The sequence below is a fragment of the Meles meles genome, chromosome 15 (genome assembly GCF_922984935.1).
Source record: "Meles meles chromosome 15, mMelMel3.1 paternal haplotype, whole genome shotgun sequence".
Taxonomy (NCBI): domain Eukaryota; kingdom Metazoa; phylum Chordata; class Mammalia; order Carnivora; family Mustelidae; genus Meles; species Meles meles.
The window spans coordinates 53,784,432-53,798,502 of NC_060080.1; the positions used below are offsets into that span (position 1 = coordinate 53,784,432).

General features: G+C 53.8%; 1 protein-coding gene across 22 annotated transcripts in view; it reads left to right on the forward strand.

Moving 5' to 3' along the window:
- ASPRV1 (aspartic peptidase retroviral like 1) overlaps nt 1–6,185 on the forward strand; it is a 116,777-nt gene extending 110,592 nt beyond the window's left edge. For all 22 annotated transcript variants that reach the window (XM_045978760.1, XM_045978766.1, XM_045978765.1 and 19 more), the window contains one exon: nt 336–6,185. In XM_045978760.1, the coding sequence (XP_045834716.1) occupies nt 4,895–5,674 (780 nt within the window). In that variant the 5' untranslated portion in view covers nt 336–4,894 and the 3' untranslated portion in view covers nt 5,675–6,185. The remainder of the gene's footprint in view (nt 1–335) is intronic.
- The last annotated feature ends 7,886 nt before the right edge of the window (nt 6,186–14,071 follow it).

Here is a 14,071-nt window from a genome sequence, read left to right on the forward strand (position 1 = left end):
GTCCGGGAACCATAGAGAATGGGGGAAGGGCCCCAGGGCAGAGGTGCCTGTTCAGTCAGGGCAGTGGCAGGGATCAGGGAGGGGGACCAGTTAAGGAAAAGCTATCTCTGCTAATGCCTTGGCCATGACTGATGTAAGTACGGGGTACTTCCTGCTTGGGAACGGCGGTGCTGGTAGTCAGAGGCTTTGTGGTTTGGGAATAGGGAACCTGCTGGTGCCTTGGTTTTCCCCACAAGCATTGCTTTGGTCAGAGCCCACCAGCCCCACCTTGGTCTCTGATCTGAATCCCTAATTGGATTTTTGTGTAGAATTCACCTCTTTGCCCTTCTTTTCAGCTGGAAGACCCGATGCCATGCCCCACTGAAGCAGAACGCCAGAAGCAACTGTGGGCCCTGCTCCTAGGAGCCGTGCCATCGACCCTGCACACCCACGCACGCACCCTAGCCCCAGGACTGGGGCCTCTGCATGGGCAGGGGGTAGTTGTATGGGACAGGGGACCAGCACTTAGGGCCTTACTCATGGTGGTGAGTGCCCAGAGAGGGGAGGAAGGGAGGCCGTGGTGTCCTTGGCCCCACACAGTCGGGGAGGGGGAGGCAGGGGCAGGATGACCCACTTTCAGAGCGGCGGGCCTGTGACTGGGATTGCTTCACATGGTCAGTCTGAATGTGCATGTCTGTCTGCAACTCTTCCAACGGCTGTTAAACATCTGCGTCCTGTTTTCATTAGCTTGTCCGCCATGGTGATGGGACCTGCCTAGTTCTCTGAGCCAACAAGTGTGCCCAGAGGCTGATAAACAGCAGGTGCCTCCAATAAATCAGATTTTAATAGTCCGTGTAAATGTGCGTGTAAATGTACGTGCAAACACACCTGGGAAATGAAAGGTGGGAGCTGAAGTCTGTATGCAAGTTACACAATTTCAGAGCCGTTTCGAACTGAGGACTGCAGGGTGACCGTGTTTGCATGGATGGCATAGGTTTTACACGTACAGGAGGTGTGTGCAGTTGTGCAGGGAGCACAGCCGATCTGAGTGCAGTGCGAAGGGGGAGGTGCATGTGTGCGTTGGATGGGGATGTGGCCGAGAAGCCCCCGTCGGATCAGGTGGGGACAAAACCAGCGGTGTACTCCCTAGGGCCTGGGTCGGAATGAAAGCGTGGGACCCCTTGTTGAAAATTACTGGGAATTTCAGGACAGCCGTAGTGGCCGGCCAAAGCCAGCTTGGCCTTTCTGAGTATAGAGTCCGGAGTGAGGTCAGGTGATAACTGCCCACGGAGCCTCCTGGGCTGGAGCACATGTACCTCCTGTCCCCCCCCCCTCAGCCTTCCTGTGCTGCCTCGGTAAGTCCCTCTGCTCTCTCCCCCTCCAGCTCCCAGGGTGACCCTGATTTGGGGGCTGGGGTGCTAGCCAGAGGCAGCCCCAGATTCTCAGTGAGGGGGTGTGGAGGGTGGGGACTCCCTCAGTCCTTCCTGTTTATTGTCCTGGTTTGCCTCCTTTCCGGTTGAGTATGGTGTACCTGCTTCAGAGCACACTCAGGAGATGCTGATGGGTAATAAAGAGGGTGTTCCCGCCCTGATACCTGTACTTGTCAATAATTAACCATGATTTCCTAGGTTCTGGGAGGAGGCAGCAGGCCCCCGGCCTGCCCCGGCTGGTTTAGCTCATCACTGTGGATTAGCATACCAATTCCAAGGTCCCTGAATGGTTCCAGCGTGTTCCAGGTATGGCTTCTCCCAAGGGGTAAGGGACCTTGAGAAGTTACTTCGCCGTGTTCCTGATCCTAGCCTGAGACCAGTTCCTAAACTCAAGGCCTTCCTGCTCTCTCCATGAAGATGAGAGTGCTGTGTGCTTTTGTCTGGGGATCCAGAGGGGAACGTTCGAGCAGAATGAGCAGAACGCCTGCCGGTCGGCTCTGAGGAGGGCCACCCACCTCAAGCCAAAGGACCCAGGAATGTAAAGGTTATTTTGGCAAATGTAAAGGGCAAGGTGGGCAAGAAAGGTGGTCAGGAGTGGAGATTTCGATAAATTTGTTAATCACTGGGCATGGGGCTTGGCCTGCCCCAGAGAGAGGAAGTGACCGAGGGCCCCCCACCCCCGCAGGGGTGTGATGTCCGGTTGGCTTTCCAGGGGAAAAAAAGTCCTGGTTAAGAATTTGCTAATATCTGTGGTGTCCATACTCCCACCAGGTCCAACTTCAAGATACCAGCTGGTTTAGGAACTGACTTACAGAACTCTCAAACATTTAACAACCAGCTCTCACTGCCCATTAGATCTCTGTCCCCACCAGAGGCCGCCAACCACGCAAGCCCCCAGGGCCCACCCGCATGCCTCCTTGAGCCCCAACTCCCACTTCCCTGCCTGTATTTGCAAAATGCCATTATCCATGCGCTGGACAGTGCGTGAGCCTGGGCCTGAGGCCCGCGTGGCCCTTCACACTCCTTGTGCTGCAGTCCTGGGGGAAGGCTGGCGGGTGGGCCTCACGGGTCACTGCAGAACTGCGGAGGGAACAGGTGTGAAATGGCTTTGCCAAAGTGAACCCCAAACCAGTCCAATGCCCAAGTCCCAGTGACTACTATCTCTAGTCCGGAGCGATGGGGAGGTCTGACTCAGTGTGTGCCCTGTGGGTTGACAAGCCCCAGTCGGGAGCAGCTAGCAGTCTGCCTACTGATGAGCTGCCCGGCCTCTCACCTCCCTCCGTCACATGCAGCCTCCTCACACCCTCCCACTTCCAGGGACCAGGTGAGCCCAGTGATGAACCCAGGTAACCAGGAAGCCACTGCTAGGTCAGTTCCCTGGACCATAGAATGACACAACGCCCATCTCAGGGGCTCGGAGTCTGTCCACAAAGTTCCCTTGCAGAAGAGGTTTCCTGGTCTTGTGGGTGGCCAGAGCGTTTCTCTGGGTGCAGGTTTTCCTGGTGCAATCTTCCTGGAGACCCACCTGCACTTGACACCTTCCCAGTGACTCCATTTCCCCCTCCTCCAGGCTTCTGGAATGGCGCAAGGGCCCCACCCTAGCCAGGCAGCTGTGATGAGAGTTGTTGACCCAGCTGCGTCTCTGTGAGCCCACCGTGTCAGCTGGAAGGGGCTGACACAGCAGCAGGGACTGGGTATTTTTCGGGATAGCCAGGGACCCTGGGAACGTCCAGAGGCAGGACCGGGGCCAGGATGGTCGGGGAGTCAGCCAGGCACTGGGGGAATGAGTGGTACAGGGAACAGATGAGATACAGGCTCTGGGCCAGGAACAATAGCTGAGAGCCACAGGTGTGCCACTGTTCCAGCTCCTCTCCTGTCTTAATCCCTCTGGTTTGGTGACAGCACTCCACTGGGTCTGGAGCCCGGCAGGGAACACCTGCTGACCCAAGAGTAAGTTTCTGTGGGGGCTGGAGACAGTCACACGTGTCTGGTTTACGTGAACTCGCAGTCCAGTTCATTGCTGGAGACAGAGTTATGAATGAACCAGTACACCATCCTGCAACACACGTTCCACTGGGAGTGGGCACGCGTGTGAGAGCTAGAGAAAGCTCCACGGAGGGGATGACATTTGAGGGAGATCATGAAAGTGGGTCCCCCCAATAGCCCCAGTCTCTCTGCACAGGCCCAAGTCAGGCTCCAACCCTGGGACTCACAGATCTGCCTTCTGGAAACCCACGGGGTGGCCCAAGGCAGGCTGCACTCCCCAGCAGGAGGTCACACTGCCAACTTCCTCCATCCAAATCCTCCCAGAACCTTACCACTGGCTTCGCCAACATGGCGGGCATGTCCCCTTCTCGGAACATAAAGGAGTGAGATTCCCTCACTGCTCTTTCCATGAATGAGGACAGAACTGGGAGAAAAAGGGCTGCGGAGCTTGGGGAAGGGGCTCTTGGAAGTTTCCTGGAAGGTGAGAGGGAACAGGAGGGGAGGAGACAACATCAGTGGCTCAGAGGTCGGCCCGCCGGCGCTGGCGCTGGAGCGCATCCGGATCTTGGCGTACACTCCCAGAAGTTCAGGCTTGGCACCAACCCACTTCAGGGCCTTAATGAGGGTGCTCTGGCCGAGGCCTGCCCCCCTCCCCCAAGTGCTGACTCTGAACTAGATGTGATCAGTGAGGAATAAACGACTGTAGCAATCGAGTTCATGGCAAATGCTTGTGTGTGTGTGTCCCCTCACTTAAAAAACAATCTGTGCATTCTTGATTTGGGGACTATCCTCTATCTTCCCTTCTAGAGAATCTCATGGGATTCCACACTTGGTTTAGAATGAGAAACACCCACGCCAGGCCTTACATATGGTAGGCGTGTGGTGAATGGATGCTCCTTTTCTTTAGCTCCTCAAAGCGGCCACTTGGAGGTGGGGCAACGGGATTCCCCAGGCTGGAAGCTGGTGGGCCTTGGTCCTTGCCACCTCCTTCCTTCTCCAGCTGATGACAGACACCTGGGTGTCATAACATACTCTGTGTCCTCCTCTGTTATTCTCGGACACGGGCTGGGGAGGGTACCTGAGTGGGTCCCCTCTGACTGGGGCTGGACTTTCTTGCACCGTGGGCTGGCCTGTACCAGTCCCAGCGATGGATGCAGAAGGGTGAGGCACTGATCCTGCTCGTTGGGCAGGATGCTGGCAGGAGGGAGGGCTGAGCAAGGGCGGGGCTTCCAGAACAAAGGAGAATGGGGAGCCCTGGGGGCCTAGGCTAGGCATCAAAAAGGCTCTGCCGATTGAGCAGGCTATAGTAGCTGCCTGCCTCCGTGCCCAGCAGTCAGTCGGACAGCTCGTGCCGGGCCCTCTCTGCCTGCCCCAGACGGGCAGCAAACAACACTCCGCTCCGAGAGGCCTCCTCCTCCAGCGTGATTGCGCCCACACTGCTCTGCACTTTGCTCTACTTGGCGTGGGTCAGTGCTTCAGTTCCAGAGGAGGGCAGAGGGATGGCGGGGAGCGGAGCCAGGAGCCAGGAGGGCCGTCGGGAGCATGCCTTCGTTCCGGAGCCCTTTGATGGAGCCAACGTAGCCCCACACCTCTGGCTGCACCGCTTTGAGGTCATCAACGACCTCAACCACTGGGACCACGCCACCAAACTCAGGTTCCTGAAAGAGTCTCTCAGGGGAAATGCCCTGGAGGTCTATAGTGGACTCAGCCCCAAGGACCAGGAAGACTACAGTGCTGTGAGAGAGACCCTCCTGAAAGCCTTTGGCAGGCCTGGGGCCACCCGCAGCCATCTGCCCAAGGAGATTGTCTTTGCCAACAGCATGGGTAAGGGCTACTACCTCAAGGGGAAAATTGGCAAGGTGCCCGTGAGGTTCCTGGTGGATTCCGGGGCTCAGGTGTCTGTGGTCCACCCCAGCTTGTGGGAGGAGGTCACGGATGGTGACCTGGACACCCTGCGGCCCTTTGAGAATGTGGTGAAAGTGGCCAATGGGGCTGAAATGAAGATCCTGGGCATTTGGGATACAGTGGTGTCCCTGGGGAAGCTGAAGCTGAAAGCAGAGTTCTTAGTGGCCGACGCCAGTGCTGAGGAAGCCATCATCGGTACTGACGTGCTCCAGGACCACAACGCCGTCCTGGACTTCGAGCACCGCACATGCACCCTGAAGGGGAAGAAGTTCCGCCTCCTGCCTGTTGGAGGGTCCCTGGAAGATGAGTTCGACCTAGAGCTCATAGAGGAGGAGCCCTCCTCGGGGGAAGGGGGGCAGGAGCTCTCCTACTGAGAAGCCCCCTCTCCTTTACCCCCCAAACATCGGTGGGAGGACCCACCACAGTGGAAGGGAAGGGCAAATAGCCTCAGGGGTCACTGGGTTTTGCCAACCTTCTGGAACCAACTCTTGCCCCCTCCTCTCCCTCCTCCTCCATGTGCAGGGCCTTCTTCTGTCCCTGTTCCGGGAGGCTTCCATCTGGGCAGGCACAGGTGAGGGAGAACAGGCTGGCTATCTCAGAGGGAGGGAAGAGTCCTCATAGTGGTCAAGCTGCTATTGGTGGCAAAGATTTAAGACTGGAAGGTTCCAAGACGACTAGAAATGAGTGTCTTTCAGAGAGGACTGGGGTTCCTCTTCAGATCCCCTGAGATGTGGCTCAGTCCCTTCCAGCTCCATGCGGTCCTTCTCAGTTGGGCTGGGTCCGGGCTGCAAGGTCCTCACAAGCAAGTATGATGTCGTTTCCTTCTGTCATTTGCTCTGAAACTCATTGAGCCTTATGCCCATAATTCTTTACTTCAAAAATCAATAAAAATTGACTCATGGAAAAAAAAACCACATAATGTGTTGATTGGGGATGAATGGAATGGATGTGAGTGACTGGGAAAAACGGGGAGAAAATGTCAAAGAGAGGGAAGCTCCAAGGGCTCCGTGAGTGATTAGCCTAGAGATGTAAAAGGATACACACACAGTGCCTGTATGTCTGTCTCAGATTTTCTTAGCCCCAATTTCAAATATTTTTACTTATTTCTTCCGTAATTCCTCTATAACTGAAAACTACAATATTTTCACATCCAAATTGCCTCTTCTACCCAAAAGTGACCCTAACGTTATTTGTGAGGTACTGACTGGGGATTGGAAATTGATGGTTCTTATAAACAAGAGGGAAAGTATGTGCATGGCAAAGAGCTCTTACAGCAGTCTGGGAGACAGAGGCAGACCGGGCAGGGGGCAGGTATCGACCTGCACGGAGCAGCCCACGGGAGTCTGGAGGACAGAGTGGGGGGGATGGCCATGGGGGCTCTGGCACCACGAGTACAGATTTTTCCTGGAGGGACGTGGAGCCTGAGACTAGAGAGATGGGATGGAGTGGGAAGGACATTCCCAGATTTGGGAGTGGGGTGTTACTCTTTTTTCGGGGTCTTCCTCACATCTGCTCCTAAGTTCCTGTCCGTTTGGAACTCAGCAGGCCTGAGTAATGGAAACACTCAGCCAAAAAGGATCTTCAGGGAAACGGAGAGTACAAAGCCTCAAGAGCATTTTTTTTTTAATTTATTTATTTGACAGAGAGATCACAAAGTAGGCAGAGAGGCAGGCAGAGAGACAGGAGGAAGGCTCCCTGCTGAGCAGAGAGCTCCATGCGGGGCTCGATCTCAGGACCCTGAGATCATGACCTGAGCTGAAGACAGGCTTAACCCACTGAGCCACTCAGGCGCCCCGCGAAGCCTCAAGAGCTTAATGGGGGGAAAGGGACATTTTCCTTTCCCGAGGGTGGGTTGAGCATCTCCTGGAAGTTTCCCCCTGGATGTCCCCAAAGGAGAGACAACTAGCCAGGCAGGCACCAGAGGCACAGTGGAGTCGTCTTCCTCAGAAGCTTCTGGGGACTTGAGGCCGGCCATCCCGCAGCTGCTCTGAGCCCGGGGCCCTTGCTCCCCATTCCGACTCCAGCCGTGATTCTCCTGGAAACTGAGGCCCAGGTGCAGCCCCTCATCTTCATGATTACCGCAGCCCATCCCTACACAGCCAAGCACATTAAGAGGAATGAGCTCCAGCAGGTTCCCTGCACGGGGGCAGTGGGTGGTGGGTGGTGCTGGGTCACGAGGAAGTGTTGTTCAGGACAAGTGAGGCCTGGAGAGGCCCAGGGGTGGCGGTGGGCGGAGCCGAGAAGGAGGTAGGAGAACACGGCAGAAGGGGACGGTCTTCTTGTGCCTCCCAGGTCCCTTTCTCAAGCTCCTAACAAACGTGGGCTTCTCTCCTGGGCCAAACCCTCCCCTGACACCTCCCTGTGACCTATTTTCTCCAGGTCCGAGGCACGGGAGGAGGGAGGGTGGGGAGGCGGACCGGGGATGGGGAATGGGTGCCAGGCCAGAATTTCAGGGCAATACCAAGGTTGAACCCTCTCTGCCGTTGCCCATGTGTGGCAGGTTGCTGAGCCCTGTCCTATGGGAACAGGAACAGGATGACCTGTGGCCCAGTGGCAGAGTTGCTCGCTCTTCTGTTCTGAGCCCCGGGGTGGGCCCGGTGGGGGTGGGGGCTCTGTGACTTCCTAAGCACAGGCCCGCAGGAGGAAGGAACCAAGGGGCGGCTCTCACGCGGGAATGAGACCAGAGACCAATGCGTGTGAGGTGGGTACAGGTGCAAACGGAGCCTGGGCTACAGGCGGGTGAAGAGCTCTGCTGGGAACGGAGCATCCAGGGGGGAGCCCGGAGAACAGCCAGGAAAAGGAGGTCGTGGACTCATTGCAGAGGGCCTGTGCCTGGGGGAAGGGTTCATGCATGACTTGTGTGCAAGTGCTTCAACCGGCGGGGTCGGCCAGGAAGACTCCTCCGGCTCCTGGGCTCCTGAAGGATGCAGGAGCAGCAGACAATGCCGCCCTGGAAGCCAGGGTGGTGTTCGGATATAGGGTCCCAATTTGAGATGATAGAAAGGCGGGGGCATCAAAGTAAAGGTTTAATCCCGGCTGCCAGGGAGAATCCGCTGGGAAGAGCAATGAAAGCCGGTTCCTCAGAGTCCTGCAGGGCAGCCAGGCTGGAGATGTGGGCAGCGTCGCAGCTGTATTTACCCCCGGTGACTCAAAGGGCGGTGCCTGGACCACCCCGAAAGCAGCATCAGTATCACCGGGAGCTGATGAGAAACGCAGGCTCTACCCCACCTAGACCTGCACGAGAGCCTCCACCGGGAGGGGGGTGTGCGTGTGTGTGGAAAGAACAAAACTGAAAGCCCTCTCCAGGTGACTCTCGTGCACAGCAAAATTTGAAAAGCTCTGGCCAAGAACATCTGATCCTCTAGTTACGGGGCAACTCATGGCTCCCACAGGGCACCCGTTTCTCTACTAATGACCACCACACCCTGAATAGCCGTTAACTCCCCAGACTACGCTAGATAATTCCTCATGCCCTTATCCCACATTTATTTTATTTTTAAGCTTTTGTTTTGGAATAATTTCAGACTTTCAGAAAAGTTGCAAGAGCACTACAAAGAATTTCCATCCGTTTTACCTAGTTCCCTAAATAGTCACTTTTTTAAGATTCTTTTTTTAATTTAATTTTTTTGGAAGATTTTTATTTACTTGACAGACATCACAAGTAGGCAGAGAGGCAAGCAGAGAGAGAGAGGAGGAAGCAGGATCCCTGCAGAGCCGAGAGCCTGATGCGGGGCTTGATCCCAAGACCCTGGGACCATGACCTGAGCCGAAGGCAGAGGCTTTCACTCACTGAGCCACCCAGGTGACCCTAAGATTCTATTTCTTCGGGAGAAACAGATTACAAGCGGGGGGTAGGGCAGAGGGAGAGGCACAAGCAGACGCCCTGCTGAGCAAGAGCCCTCGGCATTAGATCTCATGACCCTGAATCAGGACCTGAGCTGAAATCAAGAGTCAGAAGCTCAACTGCCTGAACCACCCAGGCAGCCCCACCCCCAAATAGTAACATTTTTATCAGTTAACCTTATTCTCTCATTCTCCCCTGGACTGTAGCTACAGTGGGTTGGGCCGCTGCCTTTGGCTCGCGTCGTGGTCTCGGGGTCCTGGGATCGAGTCCCGCATTGGGGTCTCTGCTCGGCGGCGAGCCTGCTTCCCTCTCTCTCTCTGCCTGCCTCTCTGTCTGCCTGCGATCTCTCTCTGTCAAATAAAAAAAAAAAATTAAAAATTGCAAATATGCATTTATTTCTAAAGATGTTAGTGTTTATTTCCAAAAAAAAAAACCCAAGGAATTCTTTAAGAATAAAATCTTTAAGATTTTTTATTTGAGAAAGAGCAGGAGAGGAAGAGTGAGCATAGAGGGAGAGGGAGAAGCAGACTCCCCGCTGAGCAGGGAGCCTGACTTGGGGCTCGATTCCAGGACCCCGGATCATGACCTGAGCCGAAGGCAAAGGCTTAACTGAGTGAGCCACCCAGGTGCCCCAGGAATTCTCTTCTATAACCACAATACAGTGATCAAAATCGGGAAACTAACATCGGCATACTACAATTACCTGATCTACAGACCTTATTACATTTTCCCAATCATCCCAATAGTGACCTTTAGAGCAAAAGAAACCACTGTTTTCTGTCCGGCATTCAGTCCAGGCACCTGCTGCATTTAGTTCCATGTCTCTTTGGCTTCCTTAACCTGAACGAGTCCTCAGTCTGTCTTTGTCTTTCACACCCTTGACATTGATGAAGAGGCCAGGTCAGTGACTTTGTAGAGTGTAAATCTACACTTGGGCGACTGACGCTTCCTTGTGACCAGATTCAGGCTCTGCATTTTTGGCAGGAGTTCGCAGGACAGTGATGATGTGTCCTCCTCTGTTCGCATCAGGCTGCCTGTTGGTTGCGCTATTGGTGATGTTGACTTTCGCCAGTTGGTCAAAGTGTCTGCCAGGTTTCTCTACCGCAGACCGTTTTGTCCTATATAATTAGCCTTTTTGGAGTAGATGCTGTGAGACCGTACAAACAGCCTGTTTCTCGTCGGGCTTACCCACTTAGTCATTGACGATCCTTGCCTGCCAATGGCGATTTTCTAATTCTCCCCATGTGTACTAACTGGCACTCAATTCTGAACTTTCCCTCCCGGTTTGTTTATTAATTGGATTTAAGGTAATTTACTTAAGTAGGCTCCACACCCCGCACAGAGTCCAATTCAAGGCTTGAATTCACAACCCTGAGATTAAGACCTGAGCTGAGATCAAGAGTTGGACACTCTGCTGACTGAGCCAGCCAGGCCGCCTGCCTTCCTGCTGGTTATTTGTGTCCTGGTAGACTCGGACTCTTCTTGCATTCAGTGAGTGATCCTCTCTTACCACCATTTTGACACCAACATTTTAGATTTGGTCTTGGGAGCCGCTTCAGACTGGCTTCGGTCTTCTTGGGCCATCTCGCCATCATAATTTGAGCCCTTATTTTCTGTCATGAGATGTTTCGGCTTCATCTTGTATCTTCCTTGGACCAGCCTTGGATCGGCTATTTCTCCAAGGAACCCTGGTTCCTTCTAGTGGAATCTGATGTTCAGAAACCAGAATCTGGGTGTTTGGTGTGTTCATTGTTACTGGGGTGTCCTTACATCACTGGTGTGGTCAGATCTAAGAAAAAACACCTGCTTTGTCCATTTATGTTTCTACATCTGTCTCTCTGTGTATTAACAGTGAGTTCATACTGATCCTTCCAACTCCAACCCAGGACGATAGGGTTTTTTCCTAACCTCTCCCTTTCCGTCTTTGCAGCTTCTTTCTCCAACGAGAAATCTAGCTCCAGGTGACTTATTTGCTCAGTTTTGAAATACCCAGAAAGTAGTTTCAGAATTGCTACCCATGTGCCTATGAAACACAAACACACGAGCAACCACTTATTAATCACCTACTCAGTGGCAAGTGTGGGTGGTCCTTGGCAGCAAATGAGAAGAAAAAGAAATGATGAAATCTGACCACAGTCATCTTAAGGAGAGCCAAGGCTCCCAGGTGTGTAAAGCCCTGGGTGCCAGCGTGAAGGTTTTACTTTGTCTTGAGGACACAAGGTGCTCGTCAGGCGAGGAGCTGGAGTCAGAGAGACTCGAGGTCATAAATCTTTCTCCTGTGGCAGGGCTGAGGCCGTGGCTGGCCTCCGTGCCCCACAGCGGTGACCTGGCCTGCCCACCTGGTCCTCTGCCACTGAAGAGACACCGAGGCGGCTGTCAGCTGATGCCACCACACGTTCTAGTCCCGTCAGTCACTGTGTGATTCAGGGTCCACTCTTGCCAAACAATCCCGGTAATGCAGGTGCCTTCGCTGGCCGGGCTGCCGGAGAACAAACTCTGGTTAGGCCTCTCTCACCACCCCTTCTCCCCGCAGTTCTGGTTCTCACTGGGGGTTCGCACATTGGCTCTCAGGTTCTGACTGCTCAGATACCATGGCTGTCGTGGGACTTGTCTGGGGCCAGTCTTGCCCTGCCTCACTTCTCTGGGCTCCTTTTAGAGCATCTTCCCGCCCTAGGAAGTGTGTGAGAGCTGAGCCGTGCCCTCTGGGGATCTGCAGTCTGAGGAAGGAGGCAGCCCTGCCAAGGGACCCCAGGCCTTAGAGTGGCCCAGTGCTGCGTCCCCTCCCCACTGCCCTCTGCAGGGGGCCAGGAAGGGCTCCAGAGAGTGGATCTTTTTTTTTTTTTTTTAAAGATTTTATTTATTTATTTGACAGAGAGAGATCACAAGTAGGCACAGAGGCAGGCAGAGAGAGTGAGAGGGAAGCAGGCTCCCTGCCGAGCAGAGAGCCCGATGCGGGACTCGATCCCAGGACCCTGAGATCATGACCCGAGCCGAAGGCAGAGGCTTAAACCACTGAGCCACCCAGGCGCCCCCAGAGAGTGGATCTTTAAGCTGAAGACAAGTGGTTGTTTCCCAAGCAGAAGCCGAGGACAGGGGGAGAGGTAGGAAGGGGAGACCAGTGGGGCTGGCTAGTGGGTTGATTGGGGGTGGGGAGAGACAGAAGGCCAGTATGGAGGGTCTTGTATGACTTTTGAGGTGACTCCAGAAGGCCAGAGATAATTGATGGTGGATTTTTTCAGCTTTAAGATGCACTCCATTAAAAAGTACACTATCAATTTATTTTAAAGTTTAAAGTTACAGGTTTATCCTAATGTGTATGAGAAAAAAAAAATATATATATATACTAATAGCTTGTCCTTTTGTGAACATTTTGGGTGCACTGGGCTTAAAGTAGATAAAACTGTGACTCCACCATCCAAAAGCCAGAGGAAGAGGCAGTACGATGATTGGGCAATGGGCATATAGGCCAAAATTTTGGAAGCAGTATGCAAATGACTGAAATTTGGGAAATACGTCGTACGTTGATAGGTTTCTCCTCATTAGAATGTAAGCTCCAGAAAAGAGCTCTTTTGTGCGTCATGATCCCCAGCAGGCTTGGTGCATATCTGGTCCTTGATAAACAGTTGTTGAAAGACTTGACAGGTGAATGGGGCGCCTGGGTGGCTCAGTGGGTTAAAGCCTCTGCCTTCAGCTCAGGTCATGATCCCAGGATCCTGGGATCGAGCCCCGCATCGGGCTCTCTGCTTGACAGGGAGCCTGCTTCCTCCTCTCTCTCTATCTGCCTCTCTGCCTGCTTGTGATCTCTGTCTGTCAAATAAATAAATAAAATCTTTAAAAAAAAAAAAAAAAAGACTTGACAGGTGATTGAATGAGTGAGGTAGTGATTCAACAGGTGTCCCTCCTAAGTGACATCAAGAGTGACCTCAGCCATAGATCAGACAATATGAAGGAAGGCTGAGATTTCTCTTGGAGATCATCCACACGGGTTGCACACAGTAGAGACTGATCAGAACTTTGTGGACTTAGAACATCCCAAGGACCTTGTCGAGTCACAGGGCTGTAGGGGACCTTGGCAGATATCCTACCCAGAGCCGTGCCTCTAGCATCCTGGGCAGGTATCGTCACAGGCTGAGCTTCCTGAGCAGCCGACTGTGAGGTGAAGTTCGCCTGCCGCGCGTTTGTTAGGGAGCTGGGGATCAGCACCTGCGGAAGGGCAGGAAGCGGGGTAGGGCAGGAGGAGAAGTGAGGTGGTCTCAGTAGGGGCCTCAGCCAACCTTATGAGAAGTTCTGAAGCTGAGCTGATCCTTGAGAGCTGTCGGGAGCTGACGCAAAGGAGCGGGCAGTTATGGCCTCGGATGGCCTCAGAGGGTCTGGCTTCACCTAGGCCACCCCGGAGGGGTGCCCATGGCTTCATCCCTGCCGGGAGACCTGGGTGATGTGTCCGAGGCCTTCCACAGGTGTCCATCCAACCTCCATACATTATCAACTTAATCCTTGTTTTTGGAAAAAGAAAAAAAGGAAAAACATCCATGTATGTATCAATGGTATATCCTGATTTAAGAAGCTGTAGAATGTGTGTGTGTTGGGAGGGGGGGCGGGTAGGGGTAGTGGAGGTAAGTTCCAAAGTAGAGAAAATACTTGACTTCATCTCAAGTAACAGTTGCCTGGTGGGAGGTGCTGCAAAGCATTCTGGTACTGCCCGTTCAGACCCCGCCAGCGAGAGGCCGTGATGGATTAGTGAGGTCTGTCCCAACAGCAAGCGTGGAGGGGGAGCACCCGATTCCTCTATTGTGTGCGGTCAGGGCCCTGCATCCCTCGGTGATGGGGAGCTCTGGAAGGTTATAGGCAGGGAGGTGACAGGATGACCCCTCCATGTGCAATGCATCTGAGCCCCAGCTCACAAACACGGAGATTTAAGGGAAATGGC